This window comes from Pelophylax lessonae (assembly GCF_965119305.1).
Source record: "Pelophylax lessonae genome assembly, chromosome: 1".
Lineage (NCBI taxonomy): Eukaryota > Metazoa > Chordata > Amphibia > Anura > Ranidae > Pelophylax > Pelophylax lessonae.
In genome coordinates this window covers 734,336,503-734,361,095 of record NC_138768.1, presented here as the reverse complement: position 1 = coordinate 734,361,095, position 24,593 = coordinate 734,336,503, and the positions used below count along the sequence as shown (strand labels likewise).

Sequence of the window (24,593 nt, the reverse complement as noted above, 5' to 3'; positions counted from 1 at the left end):
AGACCAGTCAGCCTGCACAAGGAGAGAGAGCAGCAATGGCCGGTCTTTATTACAGGAAGCTTCTGCACAGAGGCAAGGTTTCACACTGGGTTACTGCACAGATCTGGAAAAAATACACAAAGCACACAAAGATTCATGGAAGAATACACATGCCTCTTGTATTTAGACAGTATCTTTTTGAAGTTCAGCTTTGAATAGGACACACGTGTATCCGAAAATGTAGAGGTCGTAGGGTTGCTAGTTGCAACTATAGCCACTGGTGATAATCATGGTCTTCTGGTGGGGGCAGGCAGGGGAAGCCATCCCCGCCGTGAGAAGACAGTGATTATTGCCAGCAGCTATAGCTGCTAGTGATAATCATGGTCTTCTGGTGGGGGCAGGCAGAAGAAGCCATCCCCGCCGGGAGAAGACAGTGATTATTGCCAGCAGTTATAGCCGCTAGTGATAATCACAGTCTTCTGGTGGGGGTAGGCAGGGGAAGCCATCCCTGCCGGGAGAAGACAGTGATTACTGCCAGCGGCTATAGCTGCTAGTGATAATCACAATCTTCTGGTGAGGGCAGGCCGCCTGTCAGTTTTTTAGGCGGATCTGATCGGATCCTCCATGCAGCTCTATGGGGCAGCGCTGACACCCGCTGCCATCCGCATCCAATCCCGTGCTTGAAATCTGGACGGATGGAAACCCTATTTTTCCATCTGTTCAGTAATCGGAGCGGATCGGATCTGATGAGAGCGGACAAGCGGTCCGCTCTCATCCGATCCCCCATAGAGGGCAGCGGGGGCTGAGACACCTCCCTCTCCGCTCTGCAAGCGGAGACGGAGCTGTCATCCGCCCGGCTCAGCGGGGATCGTGGATCGATCCCCGCTGAGCAACACGGATCCGCCTGCGGAGCGGACCGCGTGAAAGAGCCCATAATGTACTAAAGCCAAAGGTTAGACAAGTCTTTTTTAACCAGAGTGCCTTGAGCTTTCCTCAGGGGTGTCTTAGCAAAACACCTAAAAATGTATCAAAAATTGTATACAAGCCAGCTGGTGGATCATGCCTGCCTTTTAGTTACACAAAGCCATGGGTTTTCATTATGCACCACTATGCCCTTCTAGACACTATCATCCTAACAACCAATGACATCATCAGTTACTAAGGAGGATGTCTGTTGCCCCCAGAACATCCTTGTTTGACCCTCCTGTGGCCCTCTCCCTTAGCACTGGGGTGACATTAGCTGACTGATAGAGAGAAATTCAGGGAGAAGAGAAACATTGGAATACTAGTTAGTAATGGTGTGCAAAAGTGTATTTGCTTTGGAAGAATAAAGAACCTCTAACGTTGGGTGTCCTGCATGTGGATGTTGTTGTATTATGTAAAGCTATTAGAATAGTTTTTTACATTTTAGAATGAGGTGTCTTGAGACTGTCCATAATTTTAAAGGTGCCTCAACTGAAAAAAGATTTAGAAACACTGAATTAGACTAATATAAGCATCAAACATCCATGGAAATCATCCATGTCACATCTTTTGTGTTACTTTATGATTTTTTGTTATAAGAAAAGGAAACATTTTAAACTAAAAATTAAACCCAACTAATATTTAGAAAGTGGAAAGAAACAATGCCCCTAGTGGACAAACTGCTGAATAGCATTAACACTGGTCTTTCCTAATGAAATACTACTGAACACCTATTTAAAAACAGTAAGGTTTATTTGTTTGTTTGTTTTTTTTGTAAACCAGCCCTGTGAAAAAACTTGATACGTTGTCACAACCATAAATACAAAAAAAGGAAAATATACAGAAAAAGAAAAAAAAAAATCAAAGCAAAATCTCAAAATTCCACATTGCAAGCACTGAAATCTGAGCAACATAGTAGGAACATACCATATTTTTACAGGAGTAGCAATGATAAATGCTTGTTAAAATCTAAACAGAGGAATGCGATGCAAGCACATCTGCTAAACATTTTCTACCATTCTTTTCATGCCAGACCTGTCACTGACATGCATGGAGAAGAGGGGCCAGGTAAAGTGAAAAGACGCTGCCACCATCTGCTACCATACAAAAGGGCAACGTGGCAGAACAAAGTTGGACAGTTAAAGTGAAGTTAAAGACATCACCTAACACCAATTAGCCACGCTAAGAGCTAGTGATGGCCTGTGGACCAGATGGATGCCGAATTAGGTAACCCCTCCAGGCCTGCTGACAGATTTATACTTGAAGGGTGATCTACAATCTGTTACGGTATTATTTTTCTCCTGGTTCAGATGAGGCACACAAAAATGATGTGACAAGCTGCGCCCCATCCTCTGCTGGGAATAGAAGGCTTACAAAACACACATAAATGTCCTCACACAATCAAAAAAAAGTTCTATAGAGTGACCAACCAATTCAAACCTTGGCATATAAAGTAATAATGAAGAACAATGCAGTAACCTAAAGCAACCAATCAGATTCTACCATCTATCACTCTACAGCAGAGCAGGCTATAAAGCTGACCTTACACGTCAAAATCTTCAGGCGGTATTTAAACCATGACTGGGAATCCAAACATTCGACTGAAAGAGGTTGCCTGAAAACAAGCAACCCAACACCCATGGTTGATTGAACTGGACTATAAAATGAAAAATTTGGTTGAAACCAGGAAGACTCTACAGCAATTTAGACAAAAGTGATCAGATTTTTTTTTTTTTTTGATTAAGGCAATATCAGTCTGATCTCCTTCCATTTCCATGTTCAAGCGGTGCTAGGCCAAAACGATCAAAACCGCTGCTATGTGCATGGTGGGAGGATTCCTTTTTGGCTGCTGCATGTTGTTCAACTCTTACATGTAAACAATCACCATGTAAAACAACCCATTCAGTTTAAAATAAAAATGAAAACATTGAATAATATAGATATAAAAATACATTATAAATACCATTTTTTCAGTTTTTTTTTTAAATAAGAGATTACATTCCCTCTGTTCTCAGCTGCATAGGAGCTGGGAGAGGAGGAGCAGCAGCAGTACACTGAACTTCCCAGTGAATGACTGTGCAGCAGGGGTGTGTCAGGACAAGTCTGATCATTGGAGGAGAGCATACAGAGAACTGACCACGTGGTGTGCTCTCTTGCTTAGTGTGGTCAGTTTTTAATAGGAGAGCAGAGTGACTGGCAGGAACACCAGGGATTTCACATAAAGGAAGCGATACAAAGAGAACAGACTCTCTCATACAAGTACATGGTACAGCAGGCACATTTCCGGAGTATGAAGTGTTGGGGTAACAAACGCTTTAAGCTGTCCATAGATGGAAAGAATTTTGTTAATTCTTAGAAAAAGTATTTGGGAAAATTTGTATGAAAATTCTTAGAACATTCTCAGAACATCTGAATATCGTTCGAAAGATTTTGCGGGGTTGAATTGCATAAACCTGGAGGAGAGGGACAACATCTGGTGCCACTCTACATACAAGCCAATCAGCTTCCAGGTTTTTTTGCCAAAGCGTAATTGAACAAGCTGAAGTTAGAAGCTCATTGGCTACCATGCACAACTGCACCAATTTTTGCACTCTCTAGTTTTAGTAAATCAACCCCTGTGCCTTCAACATTTGATTCTGGATAACTAAAGTGAGGTCCACGCTGTATTTTTGTATAGTGTGTGCACAACTTTCGACATCCAATTCAGACTTTCCAAACAAAAATTTCTGAAGGGACAAATTAAAAAAAAAAAAAAAAATGTTCTCGTAAGTAAACAGAAATAATGATTTTCGTTTATGGTCTTCTGTTTTCATATGAGAAAAATCAGACACGAAAGACTGTGCATGATCACAAAACAACAACAAAAAAATCTTTGTGAAATTGAGAATTTTTGTACAATTTGTACCATCCTCGGTCATTTGCAATTATTTACTTATCTCTAAAGAAAGGGAACGAGTATTTCATCAGCCATGCTGATAACACTGGTTGGACCCAACAGTCCATTCAATTGAAATCTTCATAGCCATCACAATTTCATTTTAGGCATATCAACAAGACTTGCCCCCTTAGGGCTCCATTCACATATAGGCATCTCGGATCGTGGGCAGAATTGCTGCGATTCTGCCCGCGATCCTGAATCATTGCAAATCGTGTGATTCCCATGACTTGCAATGGCACTCCAAACGTGGCAAGATTTTGCCACGATTGTCACCCGACGAATTGCGGTAAAATTGTGCAAACAGAATTGCGGGACGCCAATCACCTAAAAGAAGTTCTTGTACTGTTTGCGCAACTTTACCGCGATCCATTGGGTGACAATCGCGGCAAAATTCCGCCACGTTTGGAGTGGCATTGCAAGTCATGGGAATTGCACGGGCATCCCACGATTTCTAATGATCTGGGATCGCGGGCAGAATCGCCGTGATTCTGCCTGCGATCCAAAACACCTATATGTGAATAGCGCCTTAAAGAATGTGGCTTAGATACTGGCTCCAAGGCTGGCCCACTGACTTACAGAATATACCTGTGCTAGACTTGGCATTTTACCACCACCAGAAGACCCATATGTTTTGCTCACAGGAAAGCAAACAGGCATGACAGCTTCACGACAGAAGGAAAATGTGTTTTCTATTTGTACAAGATATATATGGGTTTTTTACTACCAGCAGGAGGTGTTGCTTTTAGGGTGGGATGAAAAGGCAAAGGTATGACATCATGGGCACCACAAACAGGAGGGGGTCATTTGCCTTCTAAAATGCTGCAGACTAATTAGCAAGCACTTCAAAAGAAATTTCTTGAGTCTGCGCCTTTAAAAGAAACACATGCCCATAAACTTGCTGAAGTCTGGTTTACAGAATGCGACCCTTACACACACACACACACACACACATATATATATTATTTTATATATTATTATACACATACTTTTCTCTTTTTTTAAGGTTGCTCTTTTTAGAATACCAGTCAGTTATGAATCCGAATTTTATAGTGATGAGTAACCCAGGAAATGCATCATGACTGATGTCAAATGCTGTGTAAACTATTTTTGTAAAGAAAAGTCATCTATGCTTAGTGTATCCAAATCCAACATCAAAATGCAGTATATTGCACTATATACTGGAGTGGCTGCATTCATTTTATTTTATTTTTTTAGGCGTTTTATCCACTACTTTGTATCTTGCGATTCTGCCACTAACACTTCTAGTCCTAGGATTGACAACACTTACTGTACTGGGTCTATGGAGGAGCTGAGTTGTCACCCTAGACAGCACTAAAAACTCCCCACCTTTCCAAGGCTCTATGATATAAAGGGTATGTGTCCTGTAGTCCTGAGATAGCTGGGAACAATGTGACTAATGCTGGCCATACACGTATAGATTTTCATTCGGAAATTTTAGTTTTAAGAAAATTCGTTTGATTTTCTAACCGTTAGTGGGGTCAAATCGATGTCCATTTTCAACTACGATGGGAAAATTCGAAGGGGCAGGAAGGAAAACTTTTCTCGATCAACAAATTTTCGAGGAATGTGTATGCAGTTACCGCTCAGAAGTTATATTCATTTTAAATTTAATGTTTGAGCGAAATTTGTCCATTCATCAAAATGTTCAAAGAATTTTGGTACGAACATTCTTGTCCAAAAATCTATACGTGTATGGCCAGTATAAATGGGTGCTAGTAACACTTCCTGTCCTATTGTGACAACTCTTACTGTCCAAAATACATATAGCAGCAGCATTCCCCCTCCATAGACAGGAAGTGGGTTCGGACTAGAGAACACCTCCCTCTCACCCTATCTCCATAACATACTGCTGAGGTGTTCTATAGACCACAGAGGGCAGGATTGATAATATTTGACATTTCAGGGCTGCACTGACAGCTCACTACATAAAGTTACACACATGATATCTAGCAGAATCAACTTTTTTGCTTTTTCTGCACTTATACCCCATTCACACTTACATTCCTTTTTACGTTTATTGTGATTCACAAAAGTGCCAAAAAACATTTGCCTGACCCTGTGTGATCGATTTTTCCTGCCACCATTGATTGGCTTACGTTTGTGCAAAACAGTCTTGGAACTGAACATGAATCACATTGCACAGTGTATGGCCTTCATTGGAGTTTACATACAACAAAGTGAGGTCTGATTAAATGCATGCATGCTCCATCAAATATTGAAATCAAATGATAAAACTCTCCCTGCAAGATATAGCAACCAATGTGAAATATGAAGTAGGTTTGCTGGAAGGGGTCTGTGGATCATTAGAAGCACCCAAGCCTTGGGTAGGAAGGATGGAAGGGGTTTGCGGATTAGTAGAAGCACCCCAGCCTAGGATAGCAAAAGGTCTGCAGATTAGTAGAAGCCTCCCAGACAAGGAAAGGATGGATGGATGGATGGAAAGGGTCTGCAGATTAGTAGAAGCCTCCCAGACAAGGAAAGGATGGATGGATGGAAAGGGTCTGCAGATTAGTAGAAGCCCCCCAACCTAGGAAAGAAAGGATGGAAGGGGTCTGTGAATTAGTAGTCATACCCCCAAGCCTAAAATGGGAATGATGGAAGGGGTCTGCTGATTTGTAGAAGTTCCCCAGCCTAGGGTGGAAATGATGGAAGGGGTCTGAGTATTAGTAGACGTTCCCTCAGCCTAGGGCGGGAATGATGGAAGGGGTCTGCAGATTAGCAGAAGCCTCCCAAGTTTAGGATAGGAATGATGGAAAGGGTCTGAGTATTAGTAGACGTTCCCTCAGCCTAGGGCGGGAATGATGGAAGGGGTCTGCAGATTAGCAGAAGCCTCCCAAGTTTAGGATAGGAATGATGGAAAGGGTCTGCATGTTATTAGAAGCTCCCCAGCCTGGGATAGAGAGGATGGAAGTGGTCTATGTATTAGTAGAAGCCCCCCAGCCAAGGATAGGAAGGATGAAAGGGGTCTGCAGATTCCCAGAAGCCTCCCAAGATTAGGATAGGAAGGATGGAAGGGATCTGTGGATTAGTAGAAGCACCCGTAGACTAGGATAGGAAGGATGGGAGGGGTCTTCTGATTAGTAGAAGCCCCCCAAGCTTAGAATAGGAAGAATGGAATGGGGTCTGCGGATAAGTACAAGTCCCCACCCTAGGACAGGAAGGATAGAAGGGGTCTGTGGGTTAATAGAAGCCCCCCACCCTAGGATAGGAAGGATAGAAGGGGTCTGCAGATTAGTAAAGTCCTCCAGTTTAGGACAGGAAAGATTGAAGGGGGCTGTGGGATAGTAGAAGCCCCCCACCCTAGGATAGGAAGGATAGAAGGGGTTTTCTGATTAGTAAAGCTCCCCAATCTTAGGACAGGAAGGATAGAAGGGGTATGTGGATTAGTAGAAGCCCCCAGCCTAGGATAGAATGGGTCTGCAGATTAGTAGAAGCCTCCAGCCTAGGATAGGAAGGATAGAAGGGGTTTGCTGATTAGTAAAGCTCCCCAATCTTAGGACAGGAAGGATAGAAGGGGTATGTGGATTAGTAGAAGCCCCTAGCCTAAGGAAGGATAGAAGGGGTCTGCAGATTAGTAGAAGCCCCCCAAGCCTAGGATGGGACGTGGAAAGCCCAGCATTGTACAAACTACGTCCTCCTATCATAGACCATCATCTCACACCTCCCAGAAAATAATGAAAGCTGGGTGAAGGGTGGAATGAAAAGCCCAGTGTATGCCCCCAGTCTCCAGCAGCTTTCTTAATGAAGTGTGGCCCCTCCAGCTGTCAGGGGCCACACTCTGCACAGCAATTCCCACGCTGCCTGGGAGCCCCAAGGATGAGGATGAAGAGGAGGGTGAGGATGAAGATGAGGAAAAGGGTGAGGATGAAGATGAGGGAAAGGGTGAGGATGAAGATGATGGAAAGGGTGAGGATGAAGATGATGGAAAGGGTGAGGATGAAGATGAGGAAAAGGGTGAGGATGAAGATGAGGAAAAGGGTGAGGATGAAGATGAGGAAAAGGGAGAGGATGAAGATGAGGGAAAGGGTGAGGATGAAGATGAGGGAAAGGGTGAGGATGAAGATGAGGGAAAGGGTGAGGATGAAGATGAGGGTGAGGATGAAGAGGAGGAAAAGGGTGAGGATGAAGAGGAGGAAAAGGGTGAGGATGAAGAGGAGGAAAAGGGTGAGGATGAAGATGAGGGAAAGGGTGAGGATGAAGATGAGGGAAAGGGTGAGGATGAAGATGAGGAAAAGGGTGAGGATGAAGATGAGGGAAAGGGTGAGGATGAAGATGAGGGAAAGGGTGAGGATGAAGATGAGGGAAAGGGTGAGGATGAAGATGAGGGAAAGGGTGAGGATGAAGATGAGGGAAAGGGTGAGGATGAAGATGAGGGAAAGGGTGAGATGAGGGAAAGGGTGAGGATGAAGATGATGGAAAGGGTGAGGATGAAGATGAAGATGATGGAAAGGATGAAGATGATGGAAAGGATGAGGATGAAGATGATGGAAAGGATGAAGATGAGGGAAAGGATGAGGATGAAGATGATGGAAAGGATGAAGATGAGGGAAAGGATGAGGATGAAGATGAGGGAAAGGATTAGGATGAAGATGAGGGAAAGGATGAGGATGAAGATGATGGAAAGGATGAAGATGAGGGAAAGGATGAGGAAGAAGATGATGGAAAGGATGAGGATGAGGGAAAGGATGAGGAAGAAGATGAGGGAAAGGATGAAGATGAGGATGGAGATGATGAGTGTGAGTAATGCACATAGAGTTGAAGATGGGATCTTACGTGTAAGGATCATTATCTCCAGCTTCTCTCTGCACATAGGTGGATCCAGTGCTGGGGTAAGGTCAGCTAGAAATCTCCTATGCAATCCTCCCGGGGTGATGGGAGCCAGCTGGAAGCAGTCATTGCAAACAGCCAGAATGGTGGAAAGTAAACGATCCAAATTCCAATGGGATCCAGTGATGGGGGTGGGCGGTGAGAAGTCACAGGACGGGGGTAGTAATCCAGAGAGTGTCCGCTGGAAGTGCCATGGTTATGTGTCTGTCTGTCCGTCCGCCGTGCTCACACTACGCCTCGCTCGTATAGCAGCCAGTCAGCGGCTCGTAATGCTATGAAGCGCCCAGCACCGCACACACTGCACTCATACTTCGTGCCTCTCCCACCACACCGAGGCGTGTCACTCAAATCCTCCACTGACTTCCACACACACAGCGCCACCTACAGGCCCATGTACTAACCGCACGAGGGGACCACAAAAGGTTCATAGAGGAAAGCTTACAGCTCTGATTTCTCATCTTCGGAAAAGATTTTTCCAGCCAGGCAAAGCATGCATTACACTCACACATTCCTCACCACACTAGATGTTTTCACAAATGTGTCATGGAAGGTGTGTAACCATCAACACTATAAAGCAGAGGGCTTCTTAACGTGTTACTAAACCCAGGAGCCTGCATTCACTATATCTGCTCTCCCACACTACACAGAACATGGAAATGCAATTATTTTAGTAAATATAAATTGCTAAATATCTTTTCTCACCAGGTTTATATGGCAGAAATTCGAATTTGGAAAAAAGATGAGACACTCAGGACTTTCATGATACAACTGATCTCACAACTCATAAACAAAACATAATAATTATTGTGCAAACATAAATATTTCTCTTTCAAGGATTGGCTCACATGCGTGCTTATACATGTCTGTAGTAGGAGGAGTTGTCACTCTCCTCTGAGGATGCAGGATCCCCGACCCTCTGTCTGGACAGTGCTGATTGGCCCTGTGCTGATCACATGCATCCTCCACCCCAAAAAAACTCTGTAGCAATACACACCATACTGAGCATGTGCAGAGTGCCCCCAAACCTTTTTCCTTATTACGTTTATATTTCTCTACAGATTAATAATCCTCTTATTCAAACACCTGAAGAAGCTGATAGGAAGAAACATGTCAAGTGAGAGACTGGATTATTGTTGGTAAATACAAAAAATGTATGCAGTGGTAAAACAATGACAATGATATCAATAAAACACTAAGTGCTGTGTTTGTGAACTAGATAAACAGTCCAAAAGTGCGTAAAAAGTCCATAATCCAGAGATTATCATAAAGTGTCCATCGTGCATACAGAGTGTCAGAACACTCACCAGATATAATATCAAACATTACAGTGAAAATGAATACACGAGTGAATAGTAATCTTGAAAAGGCGCTCCTCCTTCACCATATGGATGCACTCACCAGAAATCCCATATAAATGATCCTAAACAACAATCCAAATGAAGGCTGGTAAGCCGGCCTGGTCTGTGGGACCCCCCCCCCCCTTAGGCCACCATGCACTGGGTATGCTGTATAGGTGCTCACCAAACAGAGCCAGGAATGCTTTTATAGTGTAATTAATTATTTAACCACTTCTGGACCGGAAGGATTTGCCCCTTAATGATCAGGCCAATTTCCGTGTGCCGATGGACCCAAATAAAATTGATGTCCTTTTTTCCCCACAAATAGAGCTTTCTTTTGGTGGTATTTAATCATCTGTTTGATTTTTTTTTTTTTTTGCTATAAACAAAAATAGAGCGACAATTCTGAAAAAAACACAATGTTTTTCACATTCTGCTATATAACATCCCCCCCCCCCCCCCCCAAAAAAAAATGTTAAAATCCAAATTTTTTAACATTTTAGGCCAATTTGTTGTCCGCTACATATTTTCGGTAAAAAAAAAAAAATCGCAATAAGCGTATTTTGATTGGTTTGTTATCACGTCTACAAACTAGGGGAAAGATTTATGTCATTTTTATTGTTTTTTTTTTTTTACTAGTAATGGCGGCGATCTGCGATTTTTAGCGGGACTGTGACGCAGCGGAAAGATCGGACCCCTAACTGACATTTTTGACACTTTTGGGGGACCAGTGACATTACTACAGTAATCAGTGCTGAAAATATGCACTGTTACTGTAATAATGCCATTGGCAGGGAAGGGTTTAACACAGTGGGTGATCAATGGGTTAAATGTGTATCTAGGGGCGTGTTTCTAACTGTATGGGGGTGGGGCATGTGAAATGATCACAGAGACCTGTAAACCTATATAGAAGGATCACAGGAGCTCTGTGATCATTCCAGAGAGAAGAACAGTCAGCTGTGTTTACAACAGCTGACCGTTCTTCTCTCTCAGCGGGTTTCAGGCAACAATCGGCTCCGCCTGACCAGTGCATCAGAGTCCCCGCTGCCGTGTGCCCGCTCACCCCCTAGCTGCAGGTGTGCGACCGACGTATACAGCAGAACACATACCACAGCACTTTTAGCAGTCTTATGATTTCTTTCAGTGTCTGGTTAAAGATTATAGGAGGAGTTTTCATTCTCCTCTGAGGATGCATGACCCCTGATCCTCTGTCTGGACAATGCTCATTGGCCCTGTGCTGATTACATCCACTCTACCCCCCCCCCCCCCCCCAAAAAAAAAAAAAAAAAACTCTCTGGCAATACACACCAAACTGAGTATGTGCAGAGTGCACCCAAAGCTCTGTATTATCAGCAGATGGATTGGGGACTGTGGAAGAAGGGGGGGGGGGATTAGAGAAGACAGGATCAAACAGCCTTTTTACACAATGCAGAGGATTAACCGCTTCGGTCCCACAGTGAGTATAACAAGCATGCTTTACTGCATATACAGTACACACTGATTTTACTGTTGTGGGTTTAGTAACACTTTAGAGGATATTTATTTTCTCCTTTCAAATGTTGATGCAGGGTATACATCTTCTTGATCTGGTGAATTATTGCTTTTTTTACCTGTCTTATAAGGTCCCACCAGCACTGGCCACCATACCCAGATGAAGGGTGACTCCTTTCCCTTACAGGGTTCTATGGAGCCACACTTCATTGCTTTAATTTCGCTCCTGCAGCCCCAATTGTCTCTCAATTTGGTCTAAAGCCGGCCATAGATGGATTGAAATTCAGTCAGTTCAGCAGGGACTGGTGAAGATTCCATCCACCATTGGACAGGCTCATTGTACTGAAGTCGATTGATGGATTGACTTCAGTACATCCAGCCTGTCAGATTTTTTCATACAATCACTGCTGGAAGCTATAGCAGGCAGCAGTGATCAGTGTATTTTGATGGGGAATAATGCTGCAGGAGGGATCCCCCCATCAACACAGACTGTGTTAATAGGAGACTCAAGCAATTTTCCTTCATTCCACCTTTAGGGGCAGGAAAGAAAACTGCATAATCTATGGGCTGCTTTATGCCTACATGTCTAAACAAAATGCGCTATTTTCAGTGGCGGCTGGTGTATAGGGGGCGCCGCCCCCCCCATCCATGCGTCCGGCTCCCTAATCTACATGTGGGGCGCTGGACGCATGGAGTTCAATGGGGATTTTTTTTTCTTTTAACCATGTGATTAGAGCCAGAGGCTCTCACAGGCTAAAAAAAAGGGTGGGCTCGGGGCGCAGAGCAGTGCGCCCCGAGCCCACCCAGTTGTGTGACAATAGCGAATGTAAATTCGCTACTGTCACACGGATCCTCCTCCTGGCCAATAAGGAAGTGGGTTTTGAGACCCGTTTCCCGATTAGCCGAAAGGAGAAGCCATGCCATTGGGCATGGAGGAGGAGGAAGGAGAAGCAGAAGACAGGGCGAAGAAGCCGAAGCCCTGCCACCACCGCCTGCTGCTGCATCCAGGCAGGGTGAGTGAGGGGGGGGGTCCTCTCCTGTCCTGTCTCCTGTCTCTCCTGTCTCGCTGTGGTCCAGGGTGGGGGTACGGTGTGCGGCGGCCTGGTGTGGTCCGGGGGGGGGGGGTATGGTGCGGTCCGCATTGGAGCACCAGCAGCCACTGGCTATTTTACTATTGAAAGTGTTATGCTGCACTAAACATTTTTGTATTAATGAATTTGTTATTTTTAAAAACGAATATAAAGGAAAATTAGAGGTAAAAAAAGCATTGTGTGGCTCAGCAAGTCATTTTTTGCATATAAGATCTTTGTGGAATGAGTAACCACAGCTGTGGCTGGAGCATGTCCTTTGCCTATAAACTGTGTACTAAAAGTTGTCCCACTTTATCATTTCAGAAAGTTGGGAGGTATGTGTTTGTGTGCTTCCAGCTGGCACCTACAGATGCTGCATGATTACATAGAAATAGTTAAGCTGGTTATACACTATGCAATCTGATTGTACAATCTCTGAACAATTTCCTTCCAATTTACCAAAACTATGTATTATGAGGACAAATGTAAAGAATCCATTATTTTAGTAATACATCAGGCAGACCCTTGCATTATGTAGTTGATGGCAGATTTAAAGTACATTGTATGATTAGATGGTATAGTATATGGTCAGTTTAGGGTTGGGTAACAAGTCACTCCCCCTCCTCTCTGCCCATTCATTGTCTGTATTCAACAGTGTATTGGAGACACTCGGGGCATGCGTTTCCCTCCATGGACGTTCAGAGAAGAGGCACCCAAAGACAGTGGGGATGTACAATAGCGCTTGGTAAGAGTAAGTACACACATTCTAAGATAATTATGTAAAGAGCAATACTCAGAAGACGGTTCTAAAAGTAGTAATTTAAAAGTAAGCTTTTAATACTACTTTAAAGCTGAATTCTGGGAATTAATAAAAACCCCAGCATTGTAATGGTTACATTTTCATTAAAGTTTATCAAAAGCCAAAACATTTTTCCTTTTTGAATAGAGTAGGGAAGGGTTAAAGACTCTGTCAGTTTTTTTATGCCATTTGAGTCTCATTTGGGAAATATCCCTTCATTTCCTGTCCTGTGGACTCAACTGGAAATAGTAGGATATCTTGGAAATCCCCTGTCTGACAGCTGTAACAGGAGTAAGTGCCTTCCCTTTTTTCTGTTCTGGTGGCTACTCCGAATTTTGGATTTACTGTAACTTTTATTCCTGGTGTTGACATTGCTGATCAGGACTATTAAAGAGAGTGAATCTTCCTAAGAGAAACACAAACCGGGATTCTAACTGCTCACCACTCAATCCACATTATACATTAAGTCTAGGGGGGTAGAGGAAAAGGCTGTAATAGTTACCTTATTTCTCATTACCCCACCTGAGGTTTCCCTTCCCTTCCCTTCCCAACCATCCTCTCCCCTTCCCTTCCTATCCCATTCCCTCCTCTTCCTCTCCTCTTTCCCCTTCCCCCTTTCCCCTTTCCCCTTCCCCTCCCTTCCCTTCTTTTCTTTTCCCTTCCCTTTTTTCCCCCTTTTTCCCATCCTCTCTTCTTCCTCTCCCCTTCCCCCTTCCCCTTCTCTTCCCTTTCCTTTTCTTCCCTTCCTTTCTTCTCCCTTCCCTTTTCTTCCCTTCCCTTTTTTTCCCTTCCCGTCCTCTCCCCTTTCCCTTCCCCTTCTCTTTTCTCTTCCCTTCCCTTTCCTTTTCTTACCTTCCTTCCCCTTCCATTCCATTTTTTCCCTTTTCTTCCCTTCCCTTCCCTTCCTCTCCCCTTTCCCTTCCCCTTCTCTTTTCTCTTTCCTTCCCTTCCCTTTTCTTCCCTTCCCTACCTCTCCCCTTTCCCTTCCCCTTCTCTTCTCTTTCCTTCCCTTCCCTTTTCTTCCCTTCCTTTCCCTTTCCTTCCCTTCCCCTTTTTTCCATTTTCTTCCCTTCCTTTCCTTTCCTTTCCCTTCCCTTTTTCTTCCATTCCCTTCCTTTCTCTTCCCTTCCCTTTCCCTTTTTTCCCCTTTCTTCTCTTCCTTTCCTTTCCCTTCTCTTCCCCTTTTTTCCCTTCCTTTCTCTTCCCTTCTCCCCTTGCTGTCCTCACATACAATACAGGGCTATTGGTTATGCATTATATATAATGATGTATATAATGACTATAATGAACACCTTAAGGAAGAGGCTCAGAAGGACTGATCATACAATTGTGTGTGAATGAGTAGCCAAGGGCATTATGTACCCCCTATTCATTCACATTGAGAGGGCAGATATGTAGGAGCACTAAAACCTTGACTTATCCACCTGCTTTTACTGCCTCCTGACTACCCATGTGAATGAGCCCTAACTTTCATGCTCCCTGTTGTAGAGTGACAGTGCTCACTCACTATACTATATTGATGGAGAAGCAGTCTTGTTACCCCAAGACAGGAAGTGTATTAGGACTACAGAACACTTCCTCCTCTTCTCATCCCCATAACAGGGAAGGGGTGTGTGTGTGTGGGGGGGGGGGGGGGGGGTTGGTGGGGGTCATTCTATGGTCTACAGACTGTGAACTGGGCTGAGCTGATAACACTGTTTAGGGTATCAATGCAACATGGGCCGACAGCACGGGAAGTAAGGAACACACTAGATTTCAGGCAGCATTGAATACATTCTTCTGTTTGTGTAGTGTTTTTAAAGAGCATGGGTAAATGTGCACGTATTGAGTAGATGTACTGATTTTTTAATTTTTTTTTGTTTGCCCATACATTCATTTTAAACATATTCAAAAATAAAAACCGTTATAGCACATAATGCACACTTTACAGCGTAGTGAATTGAACCTATTAGATTAGTGAATCCTGTACAGCCCATTATTTCTATCCTGATAACGATTTAAAAAATGTAAGATAATCCAGTTTATAACAATTTAGAGAAAGGCAGCCAAGAACATATACAGTACATATATAAAGAATGGTCTGCTAGTACAATATATACATTGTGCCAAAGTATGTCAGCTCAGTCAGTGATTCATGTGAATATCCTACTAGATCAAATTCCTTGGCTCTGCATTAATACAATTACACAGTAAATAAATTGTGCTATTTAATTTAAACATGTAGTGATGTCATCGGAATATAGGAGTACAAGATTGACTTTCTCTCTTTTATTTTGTGATATTATAATCTGTTATGAAACCACTGTGAACCAAAGCCAGTAAATGAAATGTTGAATGATTAAATATCTATGTAATGTCTATGCGGTGAGAAGTGCCTAAATGGAATATAAAAACTGATATTGTTACATTCTGACGTCTGTATGTAGACCAGGAATGACTCTAACAGCCAACAATTTGCCAATCTGGAATTTGTGTGGCCAGTTCCTCATTGTTCTCCATTGAAGTGCGGAGATAAGCCGGGCCGTGCTGGCCACAGACTATGGGAAACCAGCACAAGTTGGAAAATGTCCTCGTGTGATAATGATTGACTTTGGGTGCCAGAGTGGATGGTCAGGTCCCTTATTACTGGTACACACAATGAGATTATCGGACGAATTATCGCCCACTTTTTTTACAAACACGCTAGTCTCATAGCAAAAATTAAAAATGTTATTAACGAAAATTCTTGTACGATGTTCAGATGTTTTGCCTGCCTCCAAAGACCCCAAAAAAATGCCCAAAAAAAACGCCAGCTACAAAAACGCCCAGGTGTGTTTTTGCAGCTGGCGTTTTTTAAGGGCATTTTTTTGGGGTCTTTGGAGGCAGGCAAAACATCTGAACTTCTGTATAGGGGTATATATACACACACACTTATATGTATTTATACACATACACACATATAGGTGTGATAGGAGCGGAGCCATATTGGTGTTAATTAATTCATTAGCGCAAGCATAGTGTTCTGCTACTTTCACACCTATATATGTGTATGTGTATATATACAGACATGGGTGTGTATATATACCCTACACAGAAGTTCAGATGTTTTGCCTGCCTCCAAAGTCCCCCAAAAAAATGCCCAAAAAAAATGCTTGCTACAAAATCGGCAAAATAGCGGAGCCATATCCCTGTTCTATATTGATTCTAATACAAATGATCTTTTATTCTGGTTCTGGACATGCTACAGAGCTGAAACTTCACAGGTACGCCTTTTAGACCCCCCAGACACTAAATCCAAAGAAATCTCATTTTTTTTTTCAATAATTTTTTCAATAATTGGCTCTCTATCAAAAATGACAATTTTTAAGAACTTTTTTTTGTGTGATTAATAGTCCCTGGGGCATGACCCAAAACCCTAGGCACTTTTTATTGGCATTTATTGGGTTTAAGGGCTTCAAAATGGTGTTGATTTCCCATTGATTTCAATGGGGTTCTGAAATCCGGGCTGAACTTTCGGGAAATTCGGGTGTTCTGGTCGAACCGAACTTTTGAAAAGTTCGATCATCCCTATAACTATCAGATTATCGTACGATCGTTTCGAACGCAGTATTTTTCGTATGATTTTCTGATCCTTTGTACGGGCCATTAGGACATCACAATCACCCCCGATGCTTGATGTTTAAGAAAATAAGCCCAGTCTACCCTAAGGGCCTGTTTATACAACAATTCTGGCGTTCAGTATGCAGTTCCACATGCGCATTTTCATTCATTGTAATGTGTTTGCAGTGTAATTACCATGTGTTTTCCATGCATTTTTAGGCATTATTTATGATTTTTCTTCTTACTGAGTTGCTTTTACCTGTGTTTGTTCATGTACATCCACATTTACGTGCAAAAAAATGCAGCATGCTGTACTTTTTGCAACGAGCAGTCAAACCAAAGTAGTAAACACTAATACTGTGCTCACCCAGAAGGCAGCAGTATCAATTTGATGCTGCAGATGTCCCCTGTCAGCTCTACACCAAGAACGGAGCGACCAAAGAGCACTGATCACTCAGTTCTTGGGTCTGCTCTGAGCACAAAGAGATGGCTGCAAGTTACCGGCTCTCTCCTCTGCCCCTCCAGAAGTCACTGGAGAACTGGGATGTGGAGGGGAAGGAGCCGTGCTGAGAGGCTTAGCCAGCTGCGGGTCAAGCATCTGGGTGGATCTTGACATTATTGTCAGGATCCCTGCAGAATCTGGACTGGCCCTGTGACATCAGCTGACAGTGGACTTTAGCCCTCTGTCAGCTGAATCTGGGTAACTGGAGTGCAGAAATAAGTCCCTAAAGTGTTTCTAAACCCAGGACTCTGCATTCACTATATCTGGTCTCCCACAGTACACAGAACATGGAAATGCAATTATTTTCACCCTCCCATGAAAAAAAAAAAAAAAAAAAAAACTCTTTAGCAATACACACCAAACTGAGCATGTGCAGCCTGACTCCATAGACTCTGTGTTATCAGCAGGGATGGAAATAACGGCGTTAAAAGTAAATGGCGTTACTTTTTACAGTAACTAGTAATCAAGCAAATGACTGTTTCGCCGGTAGTAATGCAGTTACCGTTACTAACAGTAAAAAGGCGGCGTTACTATTCAGCTAGTTTAGCTTGCTGGATGTGTATACAGTACTTACAGAACATCCCTGTGCTGTAATACTCTATGTACCACACTGAGCCAATCATGACAAGCGGTGTATTCTATTAATGCATACAAAGCCTGCTCGGATTGGCTGAGTCAGAGAGGCGGGCTTATACAACCTTTGCCAATCCGAGCAGGCTTTGTATGCATTATTAGAATACACCGCTTGCCGTGATTGACTCAGCGCAGTACATAGAATATTACATAGAGCAGTTGGAGCTGTGCACGGTCCTGGCATCATGGCATCGGCTGGCAGCGCTGCCTCTGCCCACTTCCAGAGAGCCAGCCTGTTGTGGATGGCGGTCATCACCCTGTCTATGAGGTTCTTCGCAGTAAGGGGGGGGGGGGGGGTGGTGAATGATCATTCCATGGTCAGCAGTGCACATTGGGGGCTGTGTGTCATGGGGGGGTCACATGATGACATTGATTAGACTAGTACACAGGACATTCCACCATAGGACATTTATAGAAGAGGGGAGTCTGCCTTACTAGGAATAGGTGACAAGTTGTCATCACAAATCATGACATACCTGGGCTACCTCTATAGGGGTGTGATCAGCATTACTTCTGTAAGTAGCCAAAGCTTACTGTATACACATTCAGCCGGCTAAAATATTAATAATACAGAAGCTCTGTATCCCGTACAACGCATTCCTGAACCTTGCACACTATACAACGCATTCCTGAACCTTGCACCCCATACAACGTATTCCTGAACCTTGCACCCCATACAATGCATTCCTGAACCTTGCACCCCATACAACGCATTCTTGAACCTTGCACCCCATACAACACCTTCCTGAAACTTGCACCCCGTACAACGCATTCCTGAACCTTGCACCCCGTACAGCGCATTCCTGAACCTTGCACCCCATACAACGCATTCCTGAACCTTGCACCCCATACAACACATTCCTGAAATGTGCACCCCGTACAACGCATTCCTGAACCTTGCACCCTCGTGCAACGCATTCCTGAACCTTGCACCCCGTACAACGCATTCCTGAACCTTGCACCACATACAACGCATTCCTGAAACTTGCACCCCATACAATGCATTCCTGAACCCTGCACCCCGTACAACGCATTCCTGAACCTTGCACCCCATACAACGCATTCCTGAACCTTGCACCCCGTACAATGCATTCTTGAACTTTGCACCCGTGCAATGCATTCTTGAACTTTGCACCCGTGCAATGCATTCTTGAACTTTGCACCCCGTACAATGCATTCTTGAACTTTGCACCCCGTACAACGCATTCCTGAACCTTGCACCCCATACAACGCATTCCTGAACCTTGCACCCCGTACAATGCATTCTTGAACTTTGCACCCGTACAATGCATTCTTGAACTTTGCACCCCGTACAATGCATTCCTAAACCTCCCACTCTGTACAACGCATTCCTAACACAATAGTTACTTTCCCTGGTAATTAGTTACTTTTTTAATGATGTAACTCAGTTACTTTTTGTGAGAAGTAACTAGTAACTATAATAACTAATTACTTTTTTTAAGGGACATGCCCAACATTGGTTATCAGGAAATTATTAGGGGACAGTGGAAGAAGGGGAGGATCAGAGAAGACAGGATCAAACAGCCTTTTTACACAATGTGGAGATTAACTCCTTAGGTTCCACAGTGAGTATAACAAGCATGCTTTACTGCATATACAGACTGATTTAACTGTTGTGCGTTTAGTAACCCTTTAATTTCTAACTCAAACTTCACTAGAGGAAATATGATAAAAATGCAATACTCACCCTATCTCCAGTGTTGTCCCCTGCAAACTCATTTAAAAAAGAAAAAAGCACTGAGGGTGCTCCTCCGGGTAAAGGCGGTGTTGTGGAGATGGGGCAGAAAACAGAGGTGTGGCTTTATTCTGAATTTTATATGATTCATTACAGCCAAATTCAACAGATGTTTTGCAGTCCCCCCCCCCCCCCCCAGTGTGCACTGCAACTGCTTGTCATATCAATCTGTGCTTAGCAATCCTAATCTCTGAGAACTACAGAGATCTTTGAATACTGACCTGCATTGTTGGATCTTTTATTGGCAAAAAATCATTTATGTTGAATCATTTATTGAGAACATTTTGTCATCAAATTTAAATCCAAGCCTCCTTTCCAAATAAAGAAAAATGCTGGAAGTTAAGCTGGCCATCCACTGATCAACAGGGCCACCAATGGAACCCATAGCAGGAATGTCAAGCCGATTTAGCAGGAACCGGTCATAATTAATTTTCTCGGTGGCCTTGTCAGTACCTCCTGGCTCTACAGAAGTCAATTTTTTCAGTTGATTTTCTCAAAGGATGCAGGTGGAGAATTCCTAGCCAAACAGCCCCTCTCTACATTTAGATGCACTGTTTGGGTATTCTGACAGCCGCAGGTGCCAGAAGTCAAAACACAAAAGCCAGCACTGCAGATTCATTCATCCACTAGGCCAATATGTATTCTGATACAAAAGGGAAAGGGGAACATGATCAGAGGTATAACTAAATAACTGAACCTCCATCCCTGGTATACATAAAAACAAAGAGCAAGGTTTGTGGGACTTTAAATGAGGACAGTTATTGGTAAATAATGTATTCTGCTACGTCTTTTCAGTAACAAAAAAATCCCAATAAATGTATATTGATTGGTTTGCACAAAAGTTATCGCGTCTACAAACTAGGGGATAGATTTATGTCATTTTGATTTATTTATTCATTTTTTACTAGCAAAGCAGCGATTTCTAGAAGGACTGAGACATTGCGGCGGACAGATCGGACACCTAACTGACATTTTTGACACTTCTGGGGGGACCAGTGGAATTACTACAGTAATCAGTGCTAAAAATATGCACTGTTACTCAGACATGGGAGTAAAGGCCCGTACACACGTACCGATTGTCGGCCGTAAATATTCGGCCGATGACCGATCGGCCGATTGTAGGCTTGTTAGTATGATGCTTCCGACAGCCGACAGCGCATTTTCGGCCGAACAGAATCTGTCCTGCAGGCATTAAAATTTTTGTTGGCCAACACCAGAACGGCCGATTGTTCACCAGTCAGTACAGAATTCGGCCGACAGACAGCAGATTAGCAAGACTGGGCATGCTCAGAAAAGAAAAAAGACAAGGAAAGTTAACCATCATATGACATCACTTCTGCAGTCGGCTGTTGTTGGCTGACAAAATTCGTGTGCAGTCTTTTTCAGTTTTCAGCCGACAGGACAGCACCGGACAAAAGACGGCCGATCGTTCTGCCGACGATCAGTACGTGTGTACGGGCTTAATGCCCCATACACACGTGCAGATTATCTGCAGACTTTTGTCTGCAGACTTACCTTTTCTATGTAGTGCAAGGGCCTGCCGGATTGCATACAAATTGAAAGTGTTTAGGTTTGACCTCATATTATATGGTTTTGGTAAGTCTGCAGACAAAAGTCTGCAGATAATCTGCACGTGTGTACGGGGCATTAGTCACACATGTGCAAGTCACAAGGAAGTATCAAGTCTTAACCTTCAAGTCCCAAGCAAGTCCCAAGTTATTGTGGCGAAAAGCAAGCAAGTCAAGTCGAGTCCCTGCTAGAAGTCAAGCAAGTCAAGTCAAGTCATTTATTTTGGTCAAGTCATAAATCAAGTCAAAATACTGATCTACCCCTGATGCTAGGAATGTGATTTTCACCTTTAAATCAGTTAAAAGTCAGCGGTCAGGAAAGGTTTGTTTTATTTTCAACATTAACAAAACTGCTTAGTGCTTTTTTCTTGGCATATTAAAGAAACATGTTGAATGCCCAAACAGCTCAAAATCCTTCGTCCGACCACAGTCACTAAAAACATGTTACATATTTCCATTGTTAAACAGCCAGTGTCCTAAAAATCAGAACACACTGAGGTGTTTAAAGTCCCGTACACACGTACCGAATGTCGGCCGAATGATCGGCCGTCTTTTGTCCGGTGCTGTCCTGTTGGCTGAAAAGGGCTAAAGACTGCACACGAATTTTGTCGGCCAACAACAGCCGACTGCAGAAGTGATGTCATGTGATGGTTAACTTTCCGTGTCTTTTTTCTTTTCTGAGCATGCCCAGTCTTGCTAATCTGCTGTTTGTCGGCCGAATTCTGTACTGACTGGCGAACAATCGGCCGTTCTGGTGATGGCCAACAAAAATTTTAAAGTCTGCACGCCAGATTCTGTTCGGCCGAAAATTCGCTGTCGGTTGTCGGAAGCATCATACTAACAAGCCGACAATCGGCCAATCGTTTGGTGGCCGAATATTTACGGCCGACAATCGGTACGTGTGTACGGGGCTTTAGGTGGCTGTGGTGTCAGAAACATAACAGGCATTAATTTTGCTTTAACACATCTTGAGAAAATGCAAATATTTAATAACTTAAAAGAGTAAAGTCATTTTGAGTCATATGCCACAAGTCAAAGTCAAGTCTCAAGTCATGAATACCAAGTCAAAGTCAAGTCGAGTCTTTTATTAATTTTAGTCAAGCAAGTCTCAAGTCCTCAAATTGGTGACTTAAGTCTGACTTAAGTCAAGTCATGTGACTCGAGTCCCCCACCTCTGCTGTTACTGTACTAATGACACTGGCAGGGAATGGGTTAACACCAGGGACGATCAAAGAGTTAAATGTATGCCTAGGAAATGCTTTCTAACTGTGTGGGGGTTGTAATCACTGGATGAACACAGAGACCTGTGATCCTAAATAGGAGGATCACAGGATCCCTGTGTTCATCACTGACAGAACAGCTGTCTGCCGCGTTTACATAGGCGGACCGCTGTTCTGTCTCCATGGGGAGCGATCGCGGGTGCCCTGTGGACATTGCGTTTACCGGACCCGCTGATTGGCTCCCCCTCTAGCCAATTGGCACGTGTGCATGCCTCAGGAGGTGCACGTGCACCCCCGCTATCTGCTACATGAAGCATCATACAGGTACATCGTTTCATATAACAGAGCCGACCTACCACAGTATAACTACGGCAGTCTTAATTTTGGCAGCAAATTTCAATTTAGTTTTAGTCTTAGGACTAAAATGGCATTTTAGTTTTAGTCCCATTTTAGTCTTCTGCAAGTGTTTTAGTTTTAGTCATATTTAGTCTACTAAAACGTCCTACATTTTAGTCATCTATAATCGAATAGGTGTAGTTCAATTGTAATTTGTAAGGCATTATTTAAGCATTTCTCTACAATTTCCAAACTCATTATATACTACTGCTGGTCCTGGAGTGAAAAATCTAATATGTTATTATTTATGCTATTAAGCTTTGAGCATGCACCAGTGTTAATTTTGGCAGCAAATTTCAATTTAGTTTTAGTTATAGTTTTTTGACTAAAATGCCATTTTAGTTTTAGTCGTATTTTAGTCATCTGAATTGTTTTAGTTTTAGTCGTATTTTATTCAACTAAAATTGTGTTAATTTAGTCGACGAAAACGTTTTAGTCGGTTTTAGTCGACGAAATTAACACTGAACTACGGTAGCTGGTTGGCAAGTAGGTAAAGCCCAACATATTACCCACTCATACTCGCCTTTCCTGTGTTCCTCCCCTGTGTAACAAATATAAAGTAGGTGTTAGCCCAATTTTGCTGCAACAATTCAATTTTTTTTTTTTTTTTTTTTCGATTACACGTTCACCTTCAATTAAATCCCCAGCCAATAAATATTCTTTCCTGGGCTCTCATGAAAAAAAAATATGTTTGGCTGAAGTGTTCAGCAGAGAGATTACCTCATTAGTCTGTTGCTGTTCTTACACCGTCCAATCACCAGGCTAGGGTTGATAGACATCACTTTACTCTTTATTCCCTCTACAGTCTATAATTAAAGTACCCTTATATTTATTTCATCAGTGTATTTTGGTTGTTTGAAATTTAGCTTTAAACCCGTCACTCCTGCCATGGCCAGGACAATCCCTATCTTTTCTAATGCTCATCCTTGCATGTGACCACTAGATTTTTTTTGCTGAACTTTTCAACTTCTAATGAAGATTTACTATTGGACGCATAACATGTGACCCTATCTATTTAGCCTCAAGTCTTCATCTTCATTACGGCTCGTTAGGAACAATGGCTCACTTGGTCATATGTTTTTTGGTAAATAAGATTCCAAGAGGTCACCCTCATAGCATTACCTCTAAATTGACAGCTTTCATCATCTGGGAATCAATCTGAGTATATTGTCAAACATTAGAGTTAAATGTACATTATCACTTATTATTTTTTTATTAGTAATAAAACAAAAAAGTAAAACAAGCTATGAAACCAATCAATGACTATTTTTTTATTGTTCAGACATCTTTAAAATTATGAAAAAAAAAATTACATAGCACAGTTTTATATTAAAAAGTAATATCAATTCTAAAAATGATTGTTTTGCTACTTTTTGGCCTGTTAAATATACCATTAAATTTACTTTGTTACAGTCATGGGCGTCCGCAGAACATTTTTCAGGGGGGGGGCATCATTTTAAGGTAACCCATGCTCCGCCCCTTTTCAACAATGTCATGAAGGGGAGGGGCTTTGT

The 24,593-nt window shown here is 42.9% G+C and overlaps 1 protein-coding gene across 3 annotated transcripts in view; it reads right to left on the bottom strand.

Moving 5' to 3' along the window:
* Positions 1-24,593, bottom strand: part of DLC1 (DLC1 Rho GTPase activating protein) — a 665,949-nt gene that overhangs the window by 68,999 nt on the left and 572,357 nt on the right. The window contains exon 1 of one of the 3 annotated variants that reach the window (XM_082244042.1): positions 8,675-8,925. The exons of the other annotated variants lie outside the window; for them this stretch is intronic. Within the exon in view, the coding sequence (XP_082100168.1) occupies positions 8,675-8,711 (37 nt within the window). The 5' untranslated portion in view covers positions 8,712-8,925. Of the gene's footprint in view, positions 1-8,674; positions 8,926-24,593 lie in introns of those variants that run through there. 3 annotated transcript variants of the gene reach the window in all.